Below are 26624 nucleotides of genomic sequence, written 5' to 3'. Positions count from 1 at the left end.
TGTTCCAAACAGAAGTTAAGCTCTGTGGGGTAAAGGACCTAGTTTCATCCTAAATAAGGCGGCCTATATCCTTGGCTCTGGAGAAATAACTCTTGGAGTAATCGGGGTGCTTTGGTCTAGGATTCCCATGCCACACCTGAGAAATTTGTGCAGTGAGTGGGGCTGGTCAGACCAGAAAAGACTCACCTGGGAGGCCGTTATCAACTAGCCTCAGGAGACATAGTTTAGCCTATCATGCAAGACTGGCCAATAAAAGCCCTGGACACTAAGGCTCAGAGAGCTTCATAGATGATGAGAGCATTTGCTCTTAGAAGGGTAGCATGTCCCTTGGGACATGGAACCTCCATGTTGGGAACCCTCCTAGACCTTGCCCTAGACATCTCTTTTATTTGTATTCTTTTTGGTTACATAAATCTGTAGTTGTAAGTATGGTATACTCTTGGTGAGTTCTGGGTCATTACAGTGAATTATCAAACCTAAAGGGGTAATGGGAGCCAGCGGGTCAGAAAGTAAGGGTATTATGTGGACTCCTGAACTTGCAGCTGGCATCCTGAAGCGGTAGTGAGAAACTAGCTTGAATTGGTGGCCAGCAGTCAGAAGCTTGGGGTGCCGTGTGGACTCTCCAAACTTGTAACTAGTGTGTGCCTATTTGGCAATCTGAAGGATAGGGTCCTTTTAACTTGTGAGCTCTGACCTAGCTCCAGGCTGATAGGGTCAGAGAAAGACAGTGTGCCACAGGGGCGGCTGGCAATCAGGATGAAGAAGTGAGAAAGCAAGGACTGAATCAATCTCCACATTTTGGGGATTGCATTCATGCTAATCCTTACTATGCAAGCTCCCACCTGCACTTCTGTTCTCCAAAAATGTATTGAAATAGTTTTCTGTTCTTCCTTTTTCTATACTGCTATTTCCACAGGGTCTTGGAAACAAAAAGACCCATGTATGTGTACTCAGTTCATTGTCTTAAATCTGAAACCCTCCTTGTTATTTAATACTTACTAGATAATCTTCCATAGAGTAAGGAACCACATCTATCCTTTTCATTGTTTTAGTTTAAGGTTAAACACCATGTCTTATATATAGTAGGCACTCAACAAGTATTTATTGAATAAATGAACTTTCATCTAATTTCTCAATTTAGTGCCCTGTTTCCTTGTTCAAATGACCCTATTTCCATTCACCTATCGGTTATCTGCCAACCCAAACATTCAGATTTATACTTTTAGAGACCTGTGATAGTTGAAGGCCTACAAATACTTACATGAAAGGTCATGATAATTTACATTTTATTCCTACCATAATCTTTCTGCATTTTCATTTCCTTTGGTTAAACAGCTAGCACTGGTATCTCTTATTTATTTTGTGGACAAGTGAGCATTCATTCAGCCATAATTTATTAAGCCTTTGAAGTAAAGGGAACTAAGAGATAACGAAAATAAATAAGAACACTGCCCTTGTTTTCAGAGCTCCCAATCTAGTCTGGATAGAAACATTCAAGCAAATAATTGCAGTACAATATGATAAATTCTTAACTCCCTATTTCAGGAGGCCAGTAAAATAGCAGTGTAATTATCACTATATCCGAAGCTAGGTAAAAAACAATGGCAATGACAGAAGGAAGCTGTTTAATTTAGAGAAAGCAAAATGGAGGTTTGTAATGTCAAATGGACTAAAGTTTCAGGATCTACGCAAAATTTATTAAAAGCTGATCTAACTTCACGATGAGTTTTCTATCGTGTCTGTTGAGATTATTTGGTTACTGATAAGAGTAATGGATTAATGATATATACATGAATTGTATCTAGCTATGTATTTTTTTTTAAAGCACTGTTCGTTAATGAGGCTATGTTTGATCATTTTAGTAGAATTCCATTTCTGAGAAAAAGATTTTAACAAGGTATGAGCTGAAGAAGGTGTACAGAAACTGCTGTGACAGCATGGAGAAGAAACTTCTAACTATCTAACAAAGGCAGTAATGAGGAGCAGAGAGCATACACAACATATGAGGTAAGTTAGAATGTATCAGATTTGATGTACTGAAAGTGGTTCTATAGAATCTACAGGGAGAATGGTAGAAAATAAAGTTAGACATGCAGTATAGAAACAAATCATGAAAAACCTTAACAATTCAACAGAACGATCCCAACATTCCAGTGGCTTTCAAAGGAAGGCTCTGAAATGTTGGTGGCTGGGCAAAGTCTTAAGGAGACAACTAATAAGAGGGAAGAGATGTCTCTGCTAACAGCACTTCAAAATATTTGAGGCTTTATTACAAGTGGCCAATTAACCACTACCAAGGCAAAGCAACCAAAACAACCCTTCCTTACTTTGATAACTATTTCTTGTTTCCCGCTTTCCTTTCATTTTATGTTAGTTTTTTTTTTACCGGAATCATCTGAATAAAAAACACTGGGTGGTGGCAAGTAGAAAGAACAATGAAATACACATACACACGAATATATATATCTAGGATAGAGGGATGGACTTAGAAAAAACTCTGGTAAAATATCAATAACTGGACATTTCTCTTTCGATCAACCTGAGTTGCTTTCTTATTAGTCCAAATGCTTATCTAGTTGTAAAACTTACATCAAAGTGGAGAATAAGACTTTCTCCACACATTATTGTTTGAATGTTTGTGCAATTTCCCTTTCTTTCTTCTCATAAATGGCACTCTTACTACCACTACCAGCTACCATCTGCAGAGCACTTACTATGTGACAGCCACTGTGCTGTATCATTACTAATATTTCTGGTAACCCAGGAATATTAGTAGGGCAGGGATTAATACACCTGTTTTACAGACACCAAGGCTCTGATAGCTACAATAATTTGCCCAGGAGGCAAATGCCACAGTGGCTTGCTCCAAAGCCTGTTCTTGATCTTTTACGTCACGATGTCTCTCTCACTGAAAAACTAGTATAAACATATGTGTGCAGTTCACTTTTATATACATCACAGAATTCCTACATCAGTAGGGAACAGCTGTCTTGCTGGGGAAGAAAAGACCCAGTGGAGGCATAAAACCATATCATTCAGTTTTCCTGCCTACAAGTAAGGCTAATTCTTGAGAACTAAGATGGGTAAGGCACAAAAGTGGCTGCTAGTCTACTTCCTCTTTGTAGGCTTTCCTGAAATCAGGCTGCTTCTGAGATTCTAGAATCCACCCTGTTTCAACTTTTTAACTGGGGCAATTTAGGACAGAAAGGGGGGGCAGGAAGAAGGGAACCCACGTTTTCTGATCACTTACTAAGGTACTGTATTAGGCTCTTTACATTATTTTCTGATTTAATTTTCACAAACATATCGTGAGACGGATTATTTCCATTTTACTGATTAGGAAAGAAAGGCTCAAAAGACACAGAATACTTCCTTAAGACGATATAGCTAGTGAGTGGCAGAACAAGACTTGAAACTAGTTATGTCCAAATTCAAACACTTTCTACAGATTAAGCTAGTTTTATAAGCATTGAAATGTAAGCCCTGGTATCTGGATTTCCTTGCTTGCTATGTTATACATTCAGGGGTCTTTTGGGAGGCCTTGCAAATACTTCCTCCTTTCAATTTTCCCTTCTTGCCCTGGTCATCCTAGTTCATGCTTCTTATCCCAGAAGTGGTTTTATTATTTGTTTTCTTTTTAATATTAAATTTACTTATTAACACGCGATGTCATCCTGTGTACTTAATCACTATGGTATCTAACAGGATTGTATAAATCATTGGAAAGAGCAAATTAACTTCATTAGAAGTTTCTGTCGTTTACAACATTAAATGGTTCACAAACAGCATGGCAAACAACTCAAAATGTGACTGCATCCCATTCTTTCTTATCTTACTATAAGTGTAATAACAATACATGTGTATAGCCCTTTACAGTTTGCTAAGTACTTTCACTTATTTAATGCATGACAATCTTGTGAAGCAGGTCAATACATTTCACAGATGAGAAAACGAAGCTCAGAAAGGCTAAGTGAGTTTTCCAAGATCACATAAAAGGAAGCTGGCCTCCTGATTCCAAGTCACTACTTTCTTAACTGTATCAGAGCTGCGTCTCTTAGTCTACAGCCTGTAAGTGTTACCATAATAATGCAAAACCTGTTTACTTGTTTTCAACCTTTGGAATCAACTCATAGACAAAGTACAAAGATTTAACTACAGTTAAAAAGCAGAATATGAACATTACCAACCTATATAATGTAAAAGAAAGGATATATCTGACAGGGGTTGGGAGGTAGAAAAGAGAAAATTTGAAAAAAGGATGAGAATGTTTATATCCTTATTTTATAAAATGAGGAGTCTGTCTATGGTTGCTGAAATAGGAAATGGAGCATTATATTGTTTGAAGCTACAGATATGGCCAGGTAGAAGGGGAGGGATAAAGTAGTATAAGTAAGGTAAATTATCTTTTATCATAACAGGAAGTCTACAGATGATGTCTACATAGAGAGAGGACTACAGAAATAGTTAAAAGTGATTGTGCCTAGAGAACAAGCTATGGTTTTCACTACAAGACTTTCTGGACTAACTGATCTTTGAACTACTTGCCTGTATTATTTGTACAAATATTATTTTTAATCAGAAAAAAAGGATAGATGGGTATTAAAAAACAAAATAAAATATGCTTCCTTTTAAATAATACTATAATTATTAGAAATGGGGAGTCATTAGCTGAATTTTTTAACCAAATTGTATACAGTTCTCTAACATTTCAGTCTAGGGACAGCTTCCTGGAACCAGCAATGACTTCTCTGTTGTAGAAGTCTATGAATGCTTTCCTATTAATCAATTTTCGACAGCGCTATAAATAGTTTTTGTCTTTCATGACTGATGTTATTGCAGATCACAGCTATTTCCTGACCCAAATCTCTGACTGTCAGCACAGTCTTGTGCTGGAAATAATTTAAATGTATTGTGACAAGTTGTATAAATGCTACCTAATTCCCAACCCCATCTAATCTACCTTACTGCAACTCATAGACATAATCATTATTTTCTCTCTTCTTCCTAAACTTTTTCCAGAAATATATACAAAGTATAGGTATTGAGGTAAAATACAGAGCTGAAAGGATATTGAGATGAACATACAAATCATAGAAGAAAAATCAAGTATATAATAAAAAGGTTAGCAAAATCCAAGCTATTAGAAGAAAAAAGGAATTTTTAAGGAATAGAAGTAAAAAGAGGATTAATACAGCGTATAAGGGAAAACTATCCTACATAAAGGTATTTATGTTATCAAGGATGAGTCTAGAAATCAACACTACACACTTATTAAAAGAAAGGTGGCCAAATACATAAGATTCCTGGAGGCAGAAAAATCTTTGTGTCATGTATTATGTCCCCCAAAAATATATGTCAACTTGGCTAGGCCACGATTCCCAGTATTATGTGCCAGTCTTCTGTTTTGTGATCTGATGTAATTATCCTCCATTTTTTGATGAGCTGTACATCCTAGCCTATATATGTTAATGAGGCAGGATCAGTATGGGGTGTATCTTGAGTCACAGCCTTACAAGATGGTGTGACTCAAGTCACACCCTTGCTTGAGTCATACGTTTTATCTTACAAGAGATAAAAGGAGAGAGAAGCGAGCAGAGAGGGGAGGGACCTCACCACCACCAAGAAAGAAGAGCCGGGAGTGGAGTCCATCCTTTGGACTCGGGGTCCCGGAGCTGAGAACCTTCTAAACCCAGGGGAAGACTGACGCCAAGACACATGGAGACCTCCAAGGAATGTTGGACCCACAGACGTTGAAAGGAGACAAGGACCTTCCTTCAGAGCCGACAGACAGAAAAAATCTTCCCCTAGAGCTGGTGCCCTGAATTTGGACTTCTAGCCTCCTAAACTGTGAGAGAATAAATTTCTGTTTGTTAAAGCCATCCACTTGTGTTACTTCTGTTATAGCAGCCCTAGATAACTAAGACACTTTGCAAGAATAGATTTTCCCAGCAAATTTATCAATATTAACAAAATACACATTCCAGGAACCCCTAAATATTATTTTAAAATGAAACAAATCTTGGTAGAGGACATAGAAAAAGGACAGAAACAATGGCTCAAACCTTGGAATAAGCAAGCTTTTAATAATCTCTTTTTTCAGATTGCTTGTGAGGAAATTCATCTGAACAGAAGAGCAGTATTTTGGATCTACTCTATTTGTAAGCCTCCAATAAGTGCCCACACTCCATCAAACACTATTCTCTATAATCTTCATATTAATGTTAGCATTTAACATTAGATAGGTTATTCGGGGGTAAACTGGCAGGAAATACAACTGGGTATCAGACTTCTAATATGAAGCAACCTAGAATCTCTGTTTCTGGGTCTACAAATGAACATTTATTATCCCAGAAGTATTTCTTCGTATCTATCACTCTAACTTCTACTTATCACTCTACTCTAACCGAAATAATTTGATTAGGAATAAAGGTTCTTAGACAACAGTCCAAAAAGCAAAAGTGAAGAGTAGGACAAGTTATAATCAAATGCCATAAAACAAACAAAATGTTATTCAGGCAGAACAATATAAGCAATAAGAATTTAAATGAAAATGAAGAGTTAGAGTAGGATTATAGGAGACAGGCTTTTTTGTTCTATGCTTGCCATAAATACTCCACTGTTTTTTTTTTCTATTGTATTTAAATAATAGTAAATTTTAAAACTAGTCTATAAGCCTTACCCCCGAAGTATCTAGGTTTGAGACAGATATTGTTCCTTTGAAGAGCATACAGTATACAAGTGCACAAATATTTTTTGATAAATGTGTTGAAATGGATAAATAGTAAATGAGTGTCTGCAACTTCTGAGCCACTAATTACTCAGACAGAAGTACAGCACACCTTGGCTTTTCTACTCCCTGGCTTCATGACTTTAATCTCTCTGAATCTCAATTTACTCTTCTGCATACCTCATCATAAGGTGACCAGAGGATGAAACAAGATTCATAAGCTATGGAATACTACACAAATAAAAGGTAGTTATGGTGGGAATGGTGTTGGGGTGGAGAAAAGCAGCTTGTCTCACAATTTTTTCAAGGTCACTTATTTTTAAAACTCTGTAAATATCCTCACATACCATAGGCAAGAAAAAGAAGATATCCTAAAGTAGAGAATAAAAAAAAAAAAAATTGATACAACATTTGGAATCAAAATGATCTTGAGAAGTCATACTTGATATTACATTTCAGACATGACAGTTAAAAGTTTGCTATTTTGAAAAAGAACAAGAAAAAAGCATGAGAGAGTTAGCACGTATTTTTTTTGTGTGTGTGTCCAAAATCTAGTCTTTGTGTTTACTATTTTGGCTGCTGTAATTTGATTAAGAAGCATGCACTCTATGAAACATTATCTGTTATACACCCTCTCCTCACTTAATGACATGGTTAGATTCCAAAGACCAGATCGTTATGCAAAATCAGTATTCTATGAAAATGGAGGATGACCACATCAGATCACAAAATGGAGGATGACCACATCAGATCACAAAATGGAGGATGTCTACATCATTACATAACTGCCACACCACTGAGAATCATGGCCCAGCCAAGTTGACACATAACCTTAACCATCAAAGCCAGTGTTATTCTTGCGTCGAACCTCGGCATTCATTACTGCCAGACGTTATGTTGTTAACATGCAAGATAGTGGGATAGTAGACTTTTTACTATTGTCGTAAATGTGAAATGTCAGATAACGAGATAGTTGATAAGGGAAGAGAAGGTATAATGCTATAAAAATACAAACTAAATAAAGTTTGACATACAAGCTAAAATTATGTATTATGGAAGTTTATTGTTTTCCAAAAATAAGCTTCTCTTTTATAGACTGGTGTCTGCCATAAACTATTTTTAAAAGATACTTCCTTTCCACACACTAGTAAACTATCAGGTCATCCACATTTCATAGTCAATAATACAGAATTGATAGTATCAGAATCTAGAAACTGAACTGATACTGATAACTGACTAAATCTGGTTCTGTAATAAAAACCAGAAATAAAAAACTCTTTCCCCCAGAAAAAGGTGCTTAAGGACGGCATTCCACATGGGCATTTCTGAAACTATTTATCATAGTGTCAAAATAATATTACTTTGTAAATGGTATCAATTACATGAAGTATTTCTGTCATGCAAATGACCTAGAGATTGAACTCTTACTTGTGTTAATTTTGAAAAAGTCTCAAAGAGTTGAAATCCTTTCCAACCAGTGTTTAGTCAATGGAAGAATAATGATCATGGAACTTTGTTTAAATAGCATTGCCCAAAATAAAAATTCATTTATATCTTTTTCTAGAATTGTTTTTCTTCTCTTAAAAAGATATAAAGAAGGAACTGAAAAGCTATACATTTTCTACTGTCCTGGTGAGTAAACCAAGTCCAAACTAAATAAACTGAACAAACATATTCATTTGAAAAATGCAATATCAGATGGAAAAAGTTTCTGGTATAAGATCAAGCTAAATACAAATATCACAATATCTAAATTGTTAATGTTCCAGAGATTGGATATGGTCAAGGAAAGATGAATAATAAGTTGGCCCCTTGACTACCTTTGGAAACAACCTTGATTGAGACTGTATGCTACCCTGCTACTGTCAAATAAAATAAAAAGTGAACTATCACTGGATCTGGAAGCTCAATGTTGCAGTAAGTAGTCACTGAAGGAAGTACTATAAGGCATGCATCAACAAGTAAATGATTAAAATACCTGCACCTTTATCACTGTCAATAAAATAACCAAGAAACAGAAGTCAGACAACCCAGAAAGGTACCTAGCTTACAAATTATCAAAGGCAAAACACTAAAAAAACTTGGAAAATAATGAGATTATATAAAAGCATTGAAAAGACATTTCCTTGTAGTCATAAAGGACATCTGTGTCCTTTAAAACAGAAGATACACTCTGAGTTATCAGGATATAAATTGTTCTAAAAAATCCAGAGGTGATGAATGACAGCTGGCTTTTAGACCACTGCCATTTACTAGATCTTCAGATCCCTGCCCAGGATCATAATTCTGAGAACTACTGTCAACCAAGATAATGACACTACCACTCCTGATTAGAAACAAAAAAAGGGTTCTGAATTTAAACGTAATAAAACTAGCATCAAGCAAAGCCATTCAAGGAGTACTGGAATAAGAAGAGTAATCATGGGTTACTCTCAAGCCTTTTGATAATTTATTTCTGATGTCCTTCCTTATACTCGCTTCATCAATCAAGAAGTTGTTGTCAAGTTGATTTCGACTGATAGCAACCCTATAGGACAGAGTAGAACTGCCCCATAGGGTTTCCAAGGCTGTAATCTTTACTGGAGCAGACTGCCACGTCTTCCTCCTGTGAAGCAGCTGGTGAGCTAGAACCAATGACCTTTTCGTTAGCAGCCAAACGATTAACCACTATGCCACCAGGCCTCCTTAATCAAGAAGTACAGCTAGTAATGTTTCCACAAGGTCTAGATCGCTTACCGAGAAAAGAGGAAGCTAAAACAGATATTTTTCAATGAAACACCACCAACCAAAACAAATACTGTGACATTCTATTCTATCCTCTACACCAATCCAAATATCTAACTGAAAAGATTTTACTTTCAAACAGTAGATTTACCACCAGTCATTATTACTGTTGGCTATTAGTTCTAACCTCTACAATCTTTCTTGGAATTTCTTTGTAATACCAGGCACGGTTAAAATTTCTAGTCCTCTGAGGTAGTTATTAAAAATTTAAGACAACAAAGTAGAAACAATTCTTTGGATGTTACAGAAAGATGCTAACTGAGAGAATTAATGATAAAAATGGTTCATTTGTAATAGTTTTTCTGGGCTAACTTTCCTAAATAAACTCACATCCAAACATTTAAAAACATTTAAAACATAAAAAATTTCATTAATTCTGAACTAAGATGAACCAAAATATAACAATGTTAAATTCAGTATAGATTATTAATTCAATCTCAAAAACCCTCTCAGGTTTCCATATGAAGAAAACCAGTTTTAAAGAATACTATTCACAGTTTTACTTTATTTCTCTCTAAACCTCATGATTACAAAGAAGAAACTGATTATATTCAGAAAGTTTATTTCCTAAAAGTAGTTATCAACCTATTTAGACTTCTGGAATTTGTGTTAAATATCTTGCCATCTTGGAATATATCTCACAAACTAAAGTCTTTCTAGTTTTACCAACTGACAACTTCAGGAGATACAATATAGCAAGCAGATTTTGTCTATTAGACTTAAGGCAGTTCTAAAGGGAGTACCAACTTTGGCTTGTAACATTAGTTGATTTACTACCTCTGTGTTTCATAGAAGGAAAGTAGACTTAGAAAAGAAGACCTATTATGACAATAAATATGTGCTTTAACATGCATGTCAAGAAAAAAATTTTTTTTTTCTTTTTTAAAGAACATATAAGTATATTTTGGGTCATAAACAATAGGCCTCCCTGAGCATTTTGACAGTTTTCAGGAAGATAAACTCTCCATTATGTACCATTCATTGAAATTTAACATTAACCAGCATTTCTGCATCCATGCTATGCTAAAAAGATGATCCTAAATACTTCAACTTCCCATCCCAACAATTTGTTTTTAATATCAAAAACAGATTGAATTATGGTCAGCATAGCTTTAGTGTTAAGGGTACTTTGTTATTTCATGATGCTTTGGAGACTAATAATTCACATAAGGCATACATGGTAACTCTCCAGAATGCACCATTAACCATTTCATCTCCTAACTACATGAAATAAAACAGGATATACTGTATCGGGAAAGCTGAAAAAATGCCCACTGATCATAACTCACCAGTTTAGGGCTACCAGTTTTAGCTTAAACCTTTTAATGCTGGTGTTTCTCCTTAGATCATGAATAAGTAATACAGTTGCTATAACATGTCTATTTTATTCCTTCATACATTGCCTTCTGGCTCGTTGTTTTCTAGTTAGACTAGTTAAAATAGAAAAACAAAATGTGGTTTAAAAAATGTTCTCAAAAGGCACACTATGAAACTTTATCGTAAAATACCTTTATAATCATAGGTCAAATTATGAGTTCACATATACTGTGTATCTTTTAAAATTACATCTTAAACCTTATTTATGTTTGTTTTCACAAAACTTTCATCTATATTTTTTCACTTGCTCATCTTAAGAACCCTCTGAAGTATGCAGGATACCTATAATCAAGCTTGTTTTAATAAGGCCCCAAATGTATTTCTTACAAGGGGTATTATATTGATGTTCTTTGGTATCTTTTTATTTGTAATTTAAAAATAACTATGTATGAATAATTATTATTGTTGAACATTATACTGTTGCTTATCATAATTTTTAACTTGAAAATATTCCTTGGCTTACCTTTTGCATGTAACAAACTAGCTTCTACTCTGTGGGGAATTCTTGGTGGAATTTTCATAGATGCACGAATCTGGTAAAAACTAAAGCAAAATAGACAAGGAAGTCATTTTAAAACATATTTTAAAAAGTGCAACGCCTAACTTGTACATACATACATATATATATTATATATATAATATATATATATAATAAAGTTAATGTGCTTTTATACTAGTCTCTCATTATATTTATTATTGGTGAGAAAAACATCAGACCCACAGATCAAAATTGGCATGGCATAAAATCAAAGGAAAACTCTGCATGTATAAAGATGAATGAGTGAAATAGAAGCAATATATACAGTACTTCCTACTTTATATGAATGTTATAGCAATCTGTGGAGTTAGAAAGACATCTAAGTATTTCATTGTTTCAGTTTATTCTTTTTTTCTTTTAAAAAATGATAAAAAACAAAATTTTCTCAAACATAATTTTGAAGAATACAGGACTAATTATAACCAAGTTTTAAAAGTTGGTTTCATACTTCAAATGACAAAGAATGAAATTTGTATTAGATTTAAAGAATTCAGGTTTCTTTCAAGGTCAGAACTATTTGGTTATATACTTTTACTTGCTCATTTATTCTAAAGGATTTTGAAATCATATATACATACATATATATATGGAGCCCTGGTGGTATAGTATGTAGTGGTCAAGAGCTCGGCTGCTAACCAAAAGGTTGGCAGTTCAAATCCACCAGCCGCTCCTCCTTGGAAACCCTTTGGGGCAGTTCTACTCTGTCTTATAGGTTTGCTATGAGTCGGAATCAACTCGATGGCAACAGGTTTGGTTTTTTTCCTTTTGGTTTACATGTATATACATGTTCATATATATATATGAACTCAAAAACATTTAAATAAAACTCTACATTTAATGTATACTACTAGAATATCATATACTAATTTAAATTCCCCGAATTTATCCATCATCTATTGAGCACCTATGTGACAGCCACTGGGGCTAGGTACTAGAGATACAGGGGGAAAAAAATCACTAAAAGCAAAGACACATTATTCAAAATGAAGTTAATTTTTTTATAAATTTTATAATTTATAAAAGCTGTCCACCCTGTAATGTAGTGTTTATTAAAAATAGTGGTAATTTAAAGGTGCAAATCTTTAAAAAATAAATACAACTTTAAAATGTATACATGTAAACTATTTCTTGTAAATAAAACATCAAGTAAGAGACAATAAAATTTACAAATCAAAGGATAAAATACTTCCATTTTAGGGCTATGGTGGGCTAAGTTATTCAGAAATAACTCTTGCTAAAAAACAACTAAATTTACCAGTATAAAAATATATCTTCACAGAATCACTGAAGAACTGACAAGATAGGATAGCATTAAACCAAACCCACTGCTGTCGAGTCAGTCCAACTCATAGCAACTCTATAGGACAGAGTACAACTGCCCTATAGGGTTTCCAAGGCTGTAAATCCTTACGGAAGCAGACTGCCACATCTTTCTCCCACAGAGTAGCAGATGGGTTTGAACAGCTGACCTTGGTTAGCAGCTGAACACTTAACCACTGTGCCACCAGGGCTTCTTCAGGATGGTATTACCAAGTCAAAATTGAAGGGAAAGCAAAATCACAAACAAAGTAGGCAGAGTGATAAAGCTGTTTTTGTCGTGAGGGCATCCGCTGATCCATCCTGGCAAATCTTTAACTTTAGTTTTAACAACCTGGCTAATATTCCTAGTATATAAAGAGCACCTAAAAATTGGGAAGAAAGACTAATGAACTAATAGAAAAATGAAAAAAAAAAAAAATGAATAAACAGTTCACAGAAAAAAATGAACGTGGCTCTTAAACATATGAAAAAATGTTCAACCTCACTTATAATTTAAAAAAAAAACACTACAAATTAAAACTACATTGAGACATTACTTATTATGAGTCAGACTGACAAAATACTGGCAAGACTATAGGCAAACAAGAATTCTCCTACACTTTTGGTGAGAATGCAAAATGATACAACCCCATACGGAGGGGATTTTGGCAATAAAGAGCAAAAATACTTATACATTTACTCTTTGACCTAGCAACTCACTTCTAGTTATTTGGTGATATACTTTTACTTGCTCATTTATTCCAAAGGATTTTGAAATCATATATATGTGTGTGTGTGTGTGTGTGTGTGTGTGCGCGCATATACGTATATATATATACATATATATATACGTGTGTGTGCGTGTGTACATACATATATATATATCTGAATTCAGAGACATTTAAACAGAACTCTACATTTAATGTATACTACTTGACTACCATACACAAATTTAAATTCCCTGAATTTATCCATCATTCATTGAGCTCCTACCTGACAGCCACTGAGAAAAATACTAAACAATGTATGCGTAAGACTATTCATTGCAATATTAGCAATAATAGCAAAAGTTAAGAACCAAAATGTCCATCAATAATGAATAAACTCTGGTAAAATGACACAATGGAGTACCTTGCTGTTGTAAAATGGAATATGAAATCTCTCTATATACTGCAATGGAGTGACCTCTGAAATATAACCCAAAACAAGCAAGGTACACAGAGTATGTATACTATACTACCTTTGTGTGAGAAACAAGGATATGACTATTTTCTTGCCTATATTTTCAAAAAGAAAATAAAAAGATATACCAAACTAATAAAATTTACCCATCAGAGGGAAGAGGGGAGAGAAGGAACAGGAATGAAAGCAAGATCTCTCTCTCAATGTACTGTACGTAAGAGTTTTGATTTTGAAACCCTATAAATGTTTTATATAATTACAAAACAAAATTAAAAAAGCAATCCTAAACAACCCTAAAAAAAATGAACTTAATGTATATCTACTTGATAGCAATTCCAGAAAGAATTATTTCAAGTTATTTTTAAAGTATATATTTTGATTCCTCATAGGATGTAACTTAACAATAAAAGAGACCCACAAGGAAATATTAAACAACATTTATGGTCTTGGTGGTGGTGATGTCGCTACTATTATTTTGAAACTATTTTAGACATAACTACATACATACAGGAGCCCTGGTGGCTCAGTGGTTAAGAGCTTAGCTGCTAACGAAAAGGCAGGCAGCTCAAATCCTCCAGCTGCTCCTAAAAACCCTACGGGGCAGTTCTACTCTGTCTTACAGGGTCACTATGGGTGGGAAGCAGCTTGATGATAACGGGGCTGGTCTGGTTTATTCACATATATGAATAAAGCAAGTGATTAGCTATAGTATTAGGAACCAAGATTTTTAGTTCAACTCAAAAATACAAATATAAAATAAAAAAGTAAAATCCTTGTAATTTTAAATTAGAAATATCAGTATAAATTTATGATGCATTTTTCTCATAAAAACATATTTTCTAGCCCTGTGAACTGAAAAGGCTAGAAGCAATGACTCATTAAGAATGTGTACCATTAGCACATGTATTATGATCTCTAAATACTATTTCCCACTAAAAGGAACCAGGGCTCCTTGGCTGATTCCTGGAACAAGAAATGTGCAAAATGTACAAGAATCTAGAACAGTTGTCATAGCAGAAAACAAGGAAGCTACCAAATACTAGCTGGAGCATCATGTGATAAGTTCACAGGAACCAACCTGAAGTGTTCCCTCTGAGCATCGAAAAAAATAATGATGCAATATTATCATCAAGTATGTTAAAAATTCAACAGTTTGTATTGGTACTAAATAAAAACTAATTATATATGAAAGATGCTATGAGTCAGAACTGACCCAATGGTAAAAGGTAGGACAACAACGCAATATTCCAAAAACTAGTAAATAATCATGCCTTTCTTGTATAAACCGTATTTCAGAGCAACCCAATAGTTAATAAGGCAAAATTCTTCTTCGCAGAATTCCAGCTAATAAACGCAGAAGGAATAATAGAATTAGAATACAGTAGTCCCCTCTTATCTGTGGTTTCACTTTCTGTGGTTTCAGTTATCCGCCTTCAACCATGGTCCAGAATACAGTACAATAAAATATTTTGAGAGATCACATTCACATAACTTTCATTATAGTATAATAACTGTTCTATTTTATTATTAATTATTGTTAATTTCTTACTGTGTCTAATTTATAAATTAAACTTTATCATAGGTATGTATGTATAGGAAAAAACATAGTATACATAGGGTTCGTACTATCTGCGGTTTCAGGCATCCACTGGGGGTATTGGAATGTTACTCCCCGGTAGATAAGTGGGGATTACCGTATCACCATTTTGTAGCCTGTAGTAAAATAATGACTCTGGGGAAAGATCAACAATGGGTGACGGGGAACTTTATAATGGATTGATCAGGTTGACAATACATAATCAATCTTATCACAAAAGAGAGACAGCCAGACATTATATGTTCCCTGATGTAACGCAATAGGAAGGATACAGCATCACCTATGAAGAATTCTTCTCAAAAACTCAGTTGAAATTTAATCAAGTCTCTAGATCAAACTACTAATTATAAATTTTAAAAAATGTGAGACATATCAACCAAATGCAATCTGTGATTTTTTAGGGATACTGATTCAAGAGGATAAACGGCAATAACACATTTATGAGATAATCAAGGAAATGTAAACACTAACTGTTGATATTAAGGAACTATTTTTTATAACAGTTCTATGCATATGTGAAAAACAAAAGTCCTGATTTGTCAGAGATACATACTGAAAAAAAAATGTTGGAGGGTTATAAGCAAATTAGGACAGACAAAACTCTGATAACTGTTGAGGGTAGGTGATGGGCACATATACTTTTGTATGTTTGAAAGTTTTCATTAAAGAAAAAAAAAAATGGCTCCTGATTGGTATTGCCCTAAGTGCCTGGCAGAATCAAAGGCAAATTCTCTCTTGAGGAATGATAAGCTTGAGAATACTGGCAGAGATCAGAACACGATAAAAAGAGGTACAGGGGAGAATAAAAAGAACAAGGTAAACAAAAAGCACAAAATATAAAACAATGCGTGTAATCACAAATATATCTGTAATTACACTAAACATAAACAAACTAAATGCTCCAGTTAAAAGTGAGAGTGCTCTAGAGAACTGAAAAAGATAAATCCCATTATATGCTCTTTACAACAGGAAAAATCCAAAATAAAACGAAAGAGAAAGGCTGGAAGTAAAAGAATGTGAAAAGGTTTATTTTGCAAATATTAATCAAAAGAAAGCTTATGTCACAATATTAATCCTAGACAAAATAGATTTTAAAGCACAAAGCATTACTAGAAAGAGGGCCATTTCATAATGATAAAAGGTTCAATTCACCAAATAAGAATTTTAAACTTGTAAGTCCCTATTCTCAAAATGGAGCCCTGGTGGCACAGTGGTTAAGAGCTCAGCTACTAACAAAAAGGTCGGCAGTTCAAATCTACCAGCCACTCCTTGGAATCCCTATGGGGCAGTTTTACTCTGTCATATACGTTCACTATGGGTCGGAATCAACTCAATGGCAATGGGTATTCTCAAAATGGAGCCCTAGTGGTACAATGGTTAACCGTTCTGCTGCTAACTGAAAGGTTGGCAGTTCGAACCTACTAGCCGCTCCACAGGAGAAAGATGTGGTAGTCTGCTTCCATAAAGATTACAGCCTTGGAAACCCTATGCGGCAATTCTACTCTATCCTATAGGGTTGCCATGAGTCGAAATCGACTTGATGGCAATGGATTTGGTTTCTCAAAGTATGGGATGTCTGTTATGCATAGAAAACTATCGGATTTAAAATGTGAAAGTCTGCCTTTAAATAGGAAAACTTAACCATTTGACTTTTATGGTTATTTGTGGTTTTGAGTGTTTGTACTTATTATTTTATTCTATATTTTCTGTTTTTTATGCTGTTTACCGTTTTCATTCTTTCTTCTGGTATGCTGACTCTGGCTGACTTCTTTTTTCTTTTTTGCAATAACCACATATAATCAATCCCTCATTCCACTGGAGGGTAAATAAAAGTCTTTCAAAAACATTAGCAAATAGGTATAACTACCTAAAGTAATAAAGAATATTTCTTGTGTGCCTTTTATGGAAGATGAAGAATTTAATTACTTCCTCAACCATCATCTTCCTTTTCCATGTTTTATTTATAAATATGAATAAACAGATTATCATTTCAAAATGGAGAGTTTTTCAAAAAGTCTAACATTTAATTTTGCAAACATATTTATTATTTTACTTAATTTTATAATTTTAACAAGCTTCAAAGCCAGTTTTCCACTACAACTTCCCTAAATTGAGTTCTGAATTTTTACTGTCTCTCTTATTGACCAGGAACATATAATAAGTAATCTATTCAAGAGAGTCCATAGAGAATATATTTTCTGAGATTTTGTATTTTTACAATGTCTTTCTACTGTTAAAAAAAGAACTTAGCAGGGTATAGAATATCTGGGTAACTACGTACATTTTTCCTGCAAAGCTCTGAAGATGTTGTTTTATTACTGTAGGGTCTTAAGTGACTTTAAGAAAAAGTTTGAGATTCTTATTTCTTTGTGGGTAAAATGTTTTAAAACTGGACACTTAGAGAATTATTTAATTTTTGAAGTATAAACTTTTTACTCCAATATGTTAACACTGTAAATCCTTTAATTTTGTCAGGAAAACGATGAGCCACTTGCTATCTCAAAAATCAGGAAAGGTCTATTCTTATATGCTTGACTACTATCTAGCTAAATTTACTGCTTACGTCTTTGAAAATATCTTGTTATTTATAGGTTCCATATACACATTCCCTGGGTTAAGTAACATTTGACACATAAGTAAATTCATCCTTATGCAAATTGTTCCATAAAACACACATTTAAATCAGAGAAATACAGAAAATGTTGAATTAATATGGAAACACAATATTGTATAGCTTGTATATGAATACACAAATTCATAGGGGTTTCTCTTCCCACTGGGATTTGCATTGTATTTAAGTCATCTTATCTTTGTTTTGATTTTCATGTAGACATTTCTCACAATAACACTTTGTCCTTTAATGCAGGCAAAGGTTTTCTTCTACTTAATTGATGTCATGAAGTAATGTTAAGCTTTTTTTTTTTTTTTCCCTGTTTTCTCTAGGGTCACTATGAGTCGGAATCGACCTGACAGCAATGGGGTTTTTTTTAATAGCAGATTTTTTTTTCCACAGCTCCTAAACTGACATCCTTTATTTATTTATTCTTCAAAAACAGACATGCAAAAGGCCAGTACTAGCAGACAGTTGGGATACCCAATTACTATCGGCTCTACTGCTATTAGATCCACCATTCTGATCCTTCAAAGGATGCAAAGACATCCTTTTTCAGCTATGCCAAAAATGGCAAAATAAAAACAAAATGGGTTTCTAGTTTTGAGAACAAAAAAGGGAAGGGTGCATTTAGCAATTATGATTTTTACAACTATTTTTTTCATATCTCCAAACACCAAATTATAAAATCTTCCATGAAGTACAACTACTAGCCCCTTAACCCCCGTACCCTTGTTCTCCATCTATAAAACGCCAGTTCATGCTTAATGCAGACCTATATCATGGCAGATAAAAAATGAGGTAGGGGTTAGGATTAGCGTAACAATGAGAGAAACCTTGAGGTTCTACTAATTGATAGGAATTTTCATGAGAAACTAACTGCTGACCACAAAGAAGAGATGATTCTTAAACTTGAGAAATTAGCTTTTTAGAGAGTAGTTTCAGTTCTTATATCTTACTGAAGAAACACAGACAATTTTAGACAGTTTTGAAGGCCTTAGGGAAAACTTGCACTAGTTTCTTGTGAGTGTCAATGACCACTACTTAATCTGAAGTTCTCCATTTATCAATTCTAATTATATAGCATATGCATGACACACATTATAAGTAACAGGTAATTTTTCCCAAGGTTATAATCAATGTCAATAATTCAAATATTTAGCATGAAATTTTCTGACTCTTGGCTGACAAACCATTTTTTTTAAATTGTGCTTTAGGTGAAAGTTTATAGCTCAAGTTAATTTCTCACACAAGTATTTACACACATATTGTTATGTGACATTAGCTGCAATCCCTATAATGTGACAGCACGCTCCCCCTTTCCACCCTGGGTTTCTTGTGTCCATTCAATCAGTTCCTGTCCCTTCCTGCCTTCTCATTCTGCTTCCAGACAGGAGATGCCCATCTACTCTCGTGTACCTGCTTGAACTAAGAAGCATACTCTTCACAAGTATTACTTTACATTTTATAGTCCAGTCTAATCTTCGTGTGAAGAGTGGGCTTTGGGCATGGTTTTAGTTCTGGGTTAACAGAGCATTCAGGAACCATGGCTTCGGGGGTTCCTCCAGTCTCAGTCAGATCATTAAGTCTGGTCTTTTTACACGAATTGGAGTTCTTCTCCGCACTTTTCTACCGCTCCATCAGGGACTGTCTGTTGTGTTCCCTGTCAGGGCGGTCACTGATGATAGCCGGGCACCATCTAGTTCTTCTGGTCTCAGGCTGATGGAGTCTCTGGTTTATGTGGCCTTTGTCTCTTCGGCTCTGGCTGGGACTACAATAGAGGGTCCCAAGCACAGCAGGATGAAAATATAGAACAAATGATCAAATTCACAAAAAAGGCCAGATTTACTGGTCTGACAGAGACTGGAGGAACCCCTGAGACTACGGCCCCCAGAAACTCTTCTAACTCAGACTTGAAATCAGTCCCAAAGTTCACCTTTCAGCCAAAGATTAGGCAGGCCTATAAGACACACAATAACACACGTGAGGAACTGCTTCTTAGATCAATCAAATATATGAGATCAGATGGGCAACACCTGCCCAGGAACAAAGATGAGAAGGCGGGAGGGGACAGAAAAGCTGGATGAAGGGACATGGTGAACCTGCGGTAGAAAGGGAAAGAGAGAGAGTGCTCACACAATGTGGGATTACAGCCAATGCCATGCAACAATTTGTGCATAAATTTTTCAATGAGAAACTAACTTGCTCTGTAAACTTTCACCTAAATCACAATTAAAAAAAAAAAAAAAGAGAAATGCACAGACAAAGATAAAATCAAGGGTGTGGCTGTTAAGTTCCTTTGTTAAGACAGCTAAATGAATTAAGGCAGTGCTTGACAAAAGGGCTTTAGGAAGTTTAAGGGCACGATCTCACAGAATTCTGATCCCCAAGTAGTAGCGATTATAGGAAAGTTTCAAAAAACGATTGTGGGTGTGGGTTTTAGAGCACTGAATGGACTATATCAGACACACACAAAGCCCACGAAGTTTTTAAGTGAGTTTTACTGGCAAAAGAGCAACCAGCCTGTATTCCTGGCCTGGCTTGTGACTTGCTTGGCCAACAGAATGCAGTGGAATAGTGTGCTAGTTCATGGGCCTTTCTTCCATCCTCTGCTTTCTGTCTTGAACCCCTGCCTCTGGCATGAGAACAAAACTCAGGCTGGCCTACTGAGAGATATGAGACTATGTAGAGCAGAGCAGTTTTTATTTTTTCAGCAAGGTGGTAAAGTAAAGCCAAAAAAACAATAGGAAGTCTCTCTCATTTTCCCCCTTCTGTTAGTCACAGCCTCACTACCACCACTCTTAGAACAGACCTTTGGGTTTATGTCTTGGGTTACTGCAAGTGTCTATCAACTATTCCCTACACCTCTATTTCTTTCATCCAGTCATCAATCTAATGTATCACAATCTTCATCATGTTAGTAAATGCTTACTGTAATAATAATGATAATTTTATACCTACTTGGAAACCACCAATGGTTTCCATATGCTAGTGCCAACTCCTCTCTGGACATTCAAAGCTCATAGCAAACTAACCTCTCCTTTCTTTACTACCCTTTCTTCTGCTATTCTCCTAGAGACTATCGAATCTCCTAAATATTCTTGAAATATGTTCATTCCTATTTGCAAGATTTGATTTATGCTGCTCTCTCCTACTAAAAGGATTTTTCCCTTTATCCTCTACTTATTCAAGTCTTATCTGTACTTTGATCCTACCCCTCCATAATGCCTGTCCTAACATACTAACCCACAATGGTGTCCTTTTGCTCTAATTCCTCGAATACTTCTTACATATACTTACTGGAGCTTCATTATGTATGTTTTGTGTGTCTATTTAGCTGTTCTGTTTGTTTATTTTATTTTCCGCCAATACACTACAAGCTTTTAAAGAGCACAAATGAATCTTAAACATTTTCATTAAAACCTTCTCCAAGCTCAGCAGTGAAAATCATAAACGAATGCTAAATATATCCAATATTATTATTACATCCATATGAATAATGCCCAAATATCTACTTAAAAAATAAAATTTATCTGAGAAATAATTATTTGAATATAACCCATTGTCTTATCACTCCTTATATCTGCTGGAACAAAAGTATATGATTACATTTAAATAAAAACTGTGTGTCTTATCTTACACAAAATATACAATTTTCACATTAAAATACACACCCTCTCTGAAATAAATCCACATTGTAGAACTTGTTTAGCTCCACGGAGAATTCTACCATTGCTTGAACTTCAGTCATTTTTAATTGACACCCAGAAGACAAATCTGGTAACAGCACCTTGGTTAAAGGAGGAAAAAAATCATGAGAAGCAAAAAAAAAAAGCCAACTTACAAAACCACTAATATCCAAACATATTTCAGAGCATAATATATAGACATAAAATACAAATGAAGCAAATTAGTCCAATGTACCTAAGTTAGCCTCACTCATCTGAACAGCATCAAAATCTGTACTCACTAAACAGCACTACTCTCTATAATTAATTTGTCTTGTTAGAATGCTTTTTCTAAGATTTGTTTCCCTTGATGACATCCACACGATAGTAAATAATGTAGCAAATGACTAAAAGAAACTCTTGGCTTTACCTATGATAGATAATAACTGTTTTCTTTAATAAAGTTACATTTTTTCCTTTAATGTACCTAGCTTTACATTGTGCATAAAGGCAATTTCACAGTCAAAAAGAGAATTAACATTCTATAATCCCCATTTAAATTCATGAAATATTTTTCTGTTAGGTGAAGAACTAGTCCTTAAATGACTTTTCATTTTTAAATAAAAAAAAAAAAAGATTTTTTTCCCCTCATTACAAAAGCCAAGTGTTCATTTTCAAAGGGGTTAAAAAAAATACAAATAAGCGAAAAAGAAAATATCCACAATTCTATTCTTTGAAATACATATTTTAGTATATATTCTTCATGTGTGTACATCTGTACAATTTTTATTAAAGTGAGATCAAACGACATGTACATTTTATAAACTGTTTATTTTGGTTAATTTTTTATGAACATCTGTCAATAAATGTAGTTTTACAACATTATTTTTAATTAACTATTGAACTGTGAACATATAATCTGAATAATCTCCTATTGTTGGATATTTAGGTGGTTTCCATCTTATTTACTATTTAAAAAAAGGCATGGTAACAATTATCCTTATCAATAATACATGTTTTAAAAAACAATTTAGAGTAAGAAAGTGTTCGAAGACAGTTTTCCATGAGACTCTGATGTTTTTGCAAGTCTTGCAAGCACTCTCCTCTGAACTCTCTTTACAAAAATGTTTGTATAGCTACTGTCTGAGAAGATAGAGATAGTGTCTCACTCTAGAACAAAGGACAGATTTGTTTACTATGTCATATAATGAAGTCTCCCTCCAAGGCAAAGGTCAGGCAGGCTTATCGTCTATTATAAAAGATGCAGGTTCCCTTAGTTCGGGGTTCCTCTCCTATAATAATGTCTACTTATAGGCAGATGTCACCTGGTATTCTTTTCATAGCACGGTGAGAAATGGGGCTTGGGGAACCAGTGCAAATTCTAGTACTCTGGTTACTACTATTGCTGCAAGCATAAACCATCCTTGACTTTGATCTAGGAGTGTCGTGTCTTCTGCCAACACCTGTGGCACTGTAGCAGGCTAGCTTGTTAGCTTACAAGTGGGATAAAATCTCAGACCCTTCACAGTCCCTGAAATAGTTCTTTATAGCAATTAGGGAACTATTCTGATCTACTGTGAATTAAATGCAAAAGAAATGCCGTATTCTTACCTCTGCTGATCAAAACTTCATTTTAACATTATTAAGTAACCAATCTTGTACTTCCAGTTAGTGATTCTTGTTGTTAAAAATATATTGTTCCTCCTATGAGAAAAAAAAAATAACATCTCAAATAAAATAGTAGATAAAAAAGTTCATTTTAAGGAAACCTAGGCTTTGTTAGTTATTTAACAGTCTCAATTATCTAAAAGATCTATATCCTCCATAGGCTTAGGAATAAGTTTTGGAGATTTGTTTTCATTCACAGTCTGACATCAATATTAACTATTATATCTCTGTTAAGGATTCACTTATGTATACTTCAAAGTATAGTTGTAGACAGAAGAGTACTTTCAAAGTTTATTAGCTCAGAAACAATCTTCACAAACACCCAAAACATTATAAACTTATTAGTTTAAAATGTAAAAATGATCATTTTTAAATGGCTGAGTTGAGCAGGTGATTTCTGTGTGTGTGCATATATGCATATATTTTTTAATACTGCTATGAGCTAGCTCTTTCAAATATTTTGATTAAAAAAGAGGTGCCTAAATATGCTATGGATCGTTTTTCTCACATTTCAAATACTGCTTAAATTTTCTAAAAAATAATTATCTTTTACCCCTGTTATAATTATTTTGGGTACTAAAACATGTTAGAATAAAGACTATGTTATGTTCCCTCTTCTACATAGATTTTTTTTTTCTTCTCTCCATCGTAATTCTCATCTTCAACTTCCATAATTGCTACTTTGAATCTTAACAATCACATAAAAATATTTTATAGCAACTATTTCTAAGGAGATCAAAACCATGTTTTATATAAGATATTCCCCATTTCATGAAAACAACACCTTATCAAATATAGCTTCTCCTGTACACATATTCTTACATGCAGGGTTTAAATCATGCTCTGGTTCTGATGCTGAGTCAAGTTTGGGCAAGTCTCTATGCCTTAACTTATTCAAATATAAAACAGGTATTCATTCACTGAAACATTTATTGAACACTTACTACAGGCTAGGAATTGCAACAGGCACAAGATACAGCTATCTACCAGGAAGAGATAAACATGAAAATATATAAGTATAGCATAATGAGTAAACCATGGATTAGGATTTGAGTCCCAAATCCAACATACTTCCCCCATGTCTTCACTTTCTTTATGGAACATAGCACTTTTACCACCAGTGGTGAAATGAGTTCCTTTATGTGGCCTTTTGCCTTGATTCTCTGGATAAACAACTTGAGACATTTTCCTCCTAAGCCCTGAGGAGTTACCTTTGTCCTAGTTTCTACCCTAGAGGGTTTGTTACTTTTGTCCAGGTTGATTGACATTTCCTGCGTAAACTGCAAACAATTTGATTTTTTGTCTGGCCCTGGGCTGCAGTCTGCCCTGTGACTGGTATGCACCTTGCAGGAACTGGTCCATAGATTATGCAAGTAAAGTGACTACAGACCATACAAATGAAATGTCTGTGGCCTACCAAGAGGGGATTGGTCAGTTCAGTTTGTGGCCTTCATGGAAGGGCCATGCCTTGAAATTGACGAGTGTGCAGACGTAAGCAGCCAGTCCCACAGAGGTTTTCGAGATAGAAAGACGCAGGAAGAGAAGCAGCAGGAAGTAGCAGAAGGAACAAAGAAGAGAGAAGAAGCAGAGAGAATAGACAAGGAACCTTCTAAAAGAGCCCATAACAGAGGTCAAGGGCTGTAACACTGAAGACAGCAAGAGGCCCGGAAGCAGCCCAGCAGCAGAGCCAGCGGCGACAGGCCCGGAAGAGGCCCAGTGGCAGAACCAGCAGTGACAGAGCTCAAGGCCAAGAGGAGCCTGTCCTAATGGGGCAGAAGAGGAGCCTGTCCTGAGGCAGCTGAGAGGAGCCTGTCCTCAGGGGACCAAGAGGAGGCCTACACAGTCAAGAAGAGCTGAGCGCTATCCTGCACTGAAGGGAGACTCTGCCTACATGCTTCCTGACCCTAATTCTTAAGTTGTAGCCTACCGATCCTGATCCCAAGTTGTACCCTGTTCCTTAATATACCACTTAACTGTAAGTATGGTCTGTGAGTTTTGTGTAGCCATTACAATGGATTATCAAACCCAGAAGAGAAGTAAAGAGTGCTGTGGGAGGGACAGCTGGTGTCAGAATTGGTGAAGAGGTTGGAGAGTGGAGGTATGTCATGTTGACCTCCACCTCATTGGGATCAGCTTTGGGCTGATCCTGGTCATTATCCCCCCCTGAAGTTAGACAGGTTCTGACATTTTACTCTTACTCCTACTTGTATTTCACACCACCTAAATCATAGGCCTATTATGTGGAAGGGAAATAAAAGTTTTTCTCATTTAAGTCACTTTAATTTTGGATCCCTATTACAGCAGCTTGGACTTTTCCTTAATACAGAAATACATACCAGAATTAGGGGGCCGACAATAACAAAATCCTAAAATACGTAGCACTGGCTTAAGAATTAGGTAGCAGGCAATAGAGAAAAAGACAACTGCTAGAATGCGAGGAACCTTATTATGCTGGAGCAAAACATTTGATAAAAACTATTGCCTATAGGAGTCTTAAAAGCCTGTGAGCCACCGTCTAAGATACTCCACTGGTCCCACCCCGTCTGGAGCAAGGGAGAATGAAGAAAACCAAAGACACAAGCGAAAGATTAGTTGCAAGGACTAATAGACCACAACTACCAGAGCCTCCACCAGACTGAGTCCAGCACAATTAGATGGTACCTGGCTACCAGCACTGACTGCTCTGACAGGGATACAATAGAGGGTCCTGGACAGAGCTGGAGATAAATGCAGAACAAAATTCTAACTCATAAAAACAGACCAGACTTACTGGTCTGACAGAGAATGAAGAAACCCTGAGAGTATGGTCCTGAGACACCCTTTTAACTCACTACTGAAGTCACTCCTAAGGTTCACCCTTCTGCCAAAGATTAGACAAGCCCATAAAACAAAATGAGACTAAATGGGCACACCAACCCAGGAGCAAGGACGAGAAGGCAGGAAGGGACAGGAAAGCTGATGATGGGGAACCCAAGATCAAAAAGGGGAGAGTGCTGACATGTTGTGGGGTTGGCAACCAATGTCACAAAACAATATGTGTATTGTTCAGTGAAAAACTAATTGGCTCTGTAAACCTTTATCTAAAGCACAATTAAAAAAAAAAAAATCATCTATATGAGACCAATAGGTCAACATTTACTCTAAAGCAAAGATGAGAAAGTAAGGGGTGGGGA

General features: G+C 35.3%; 1 protein-coding gene across 8 annotated transcripts in view; it reads right to left on the bottom strand.

Moving 5' to 3' along the window:
- The window catches only part of FAM135A (family with sequence similarity 135 member A), a 126601-nt gene that overhangs the window by 81400 nt on the left and 18577 nt on the right, over positions 1 to 26624 (bottom strand). For 7 of the 8 annotated variants that reach the window (XM_023735864.1, XM_004381359.2, XM_004381360.2 and 4 more), the window contains exons 2-4: positions 23395 to 23487; positions 21790 to 21905; positions 11352 to 11431 (exon numbers count right to left, since the gene is read on the bottom strand). In XM_023735864.1, the coding sequence (XP_023591632.1) occupies positions 11352 to 11431; positions 21790 to 21866 (157 nt within the window). In that variant the 5' untranslated portion in view covers positions 21867 to 21905; positions 23395 to 23487. The remainder of the gene's footprint in view (positions 1 to 11351; positions 11432 to 21789; positions 21906 to 23394; positions 23488 to 26624) is intronic. The other variant, XM_023735865.1, reaches the window with a different exon arrangement.

This window comes from Trichechus manatus, unplaced genomic scaffold (genome assembly GCF_000243295.1).
Source record: "Trichechus manatus latirostris isolate Lorelei unplaced genomic scaffold, TriManLat1.0 scaffold00083, whole genome shotgun sequence".
NCBI classification, from domain to species: domain Eukaryota; kingdom Metazoa; phylum Chordata; class Mammalia; order Sirenia; family Trichechidae; genus Trichechus; species Trichechus manatus.
This window is presented reverse-complemented; position numbering and strand designations above follow the sequence as displayed.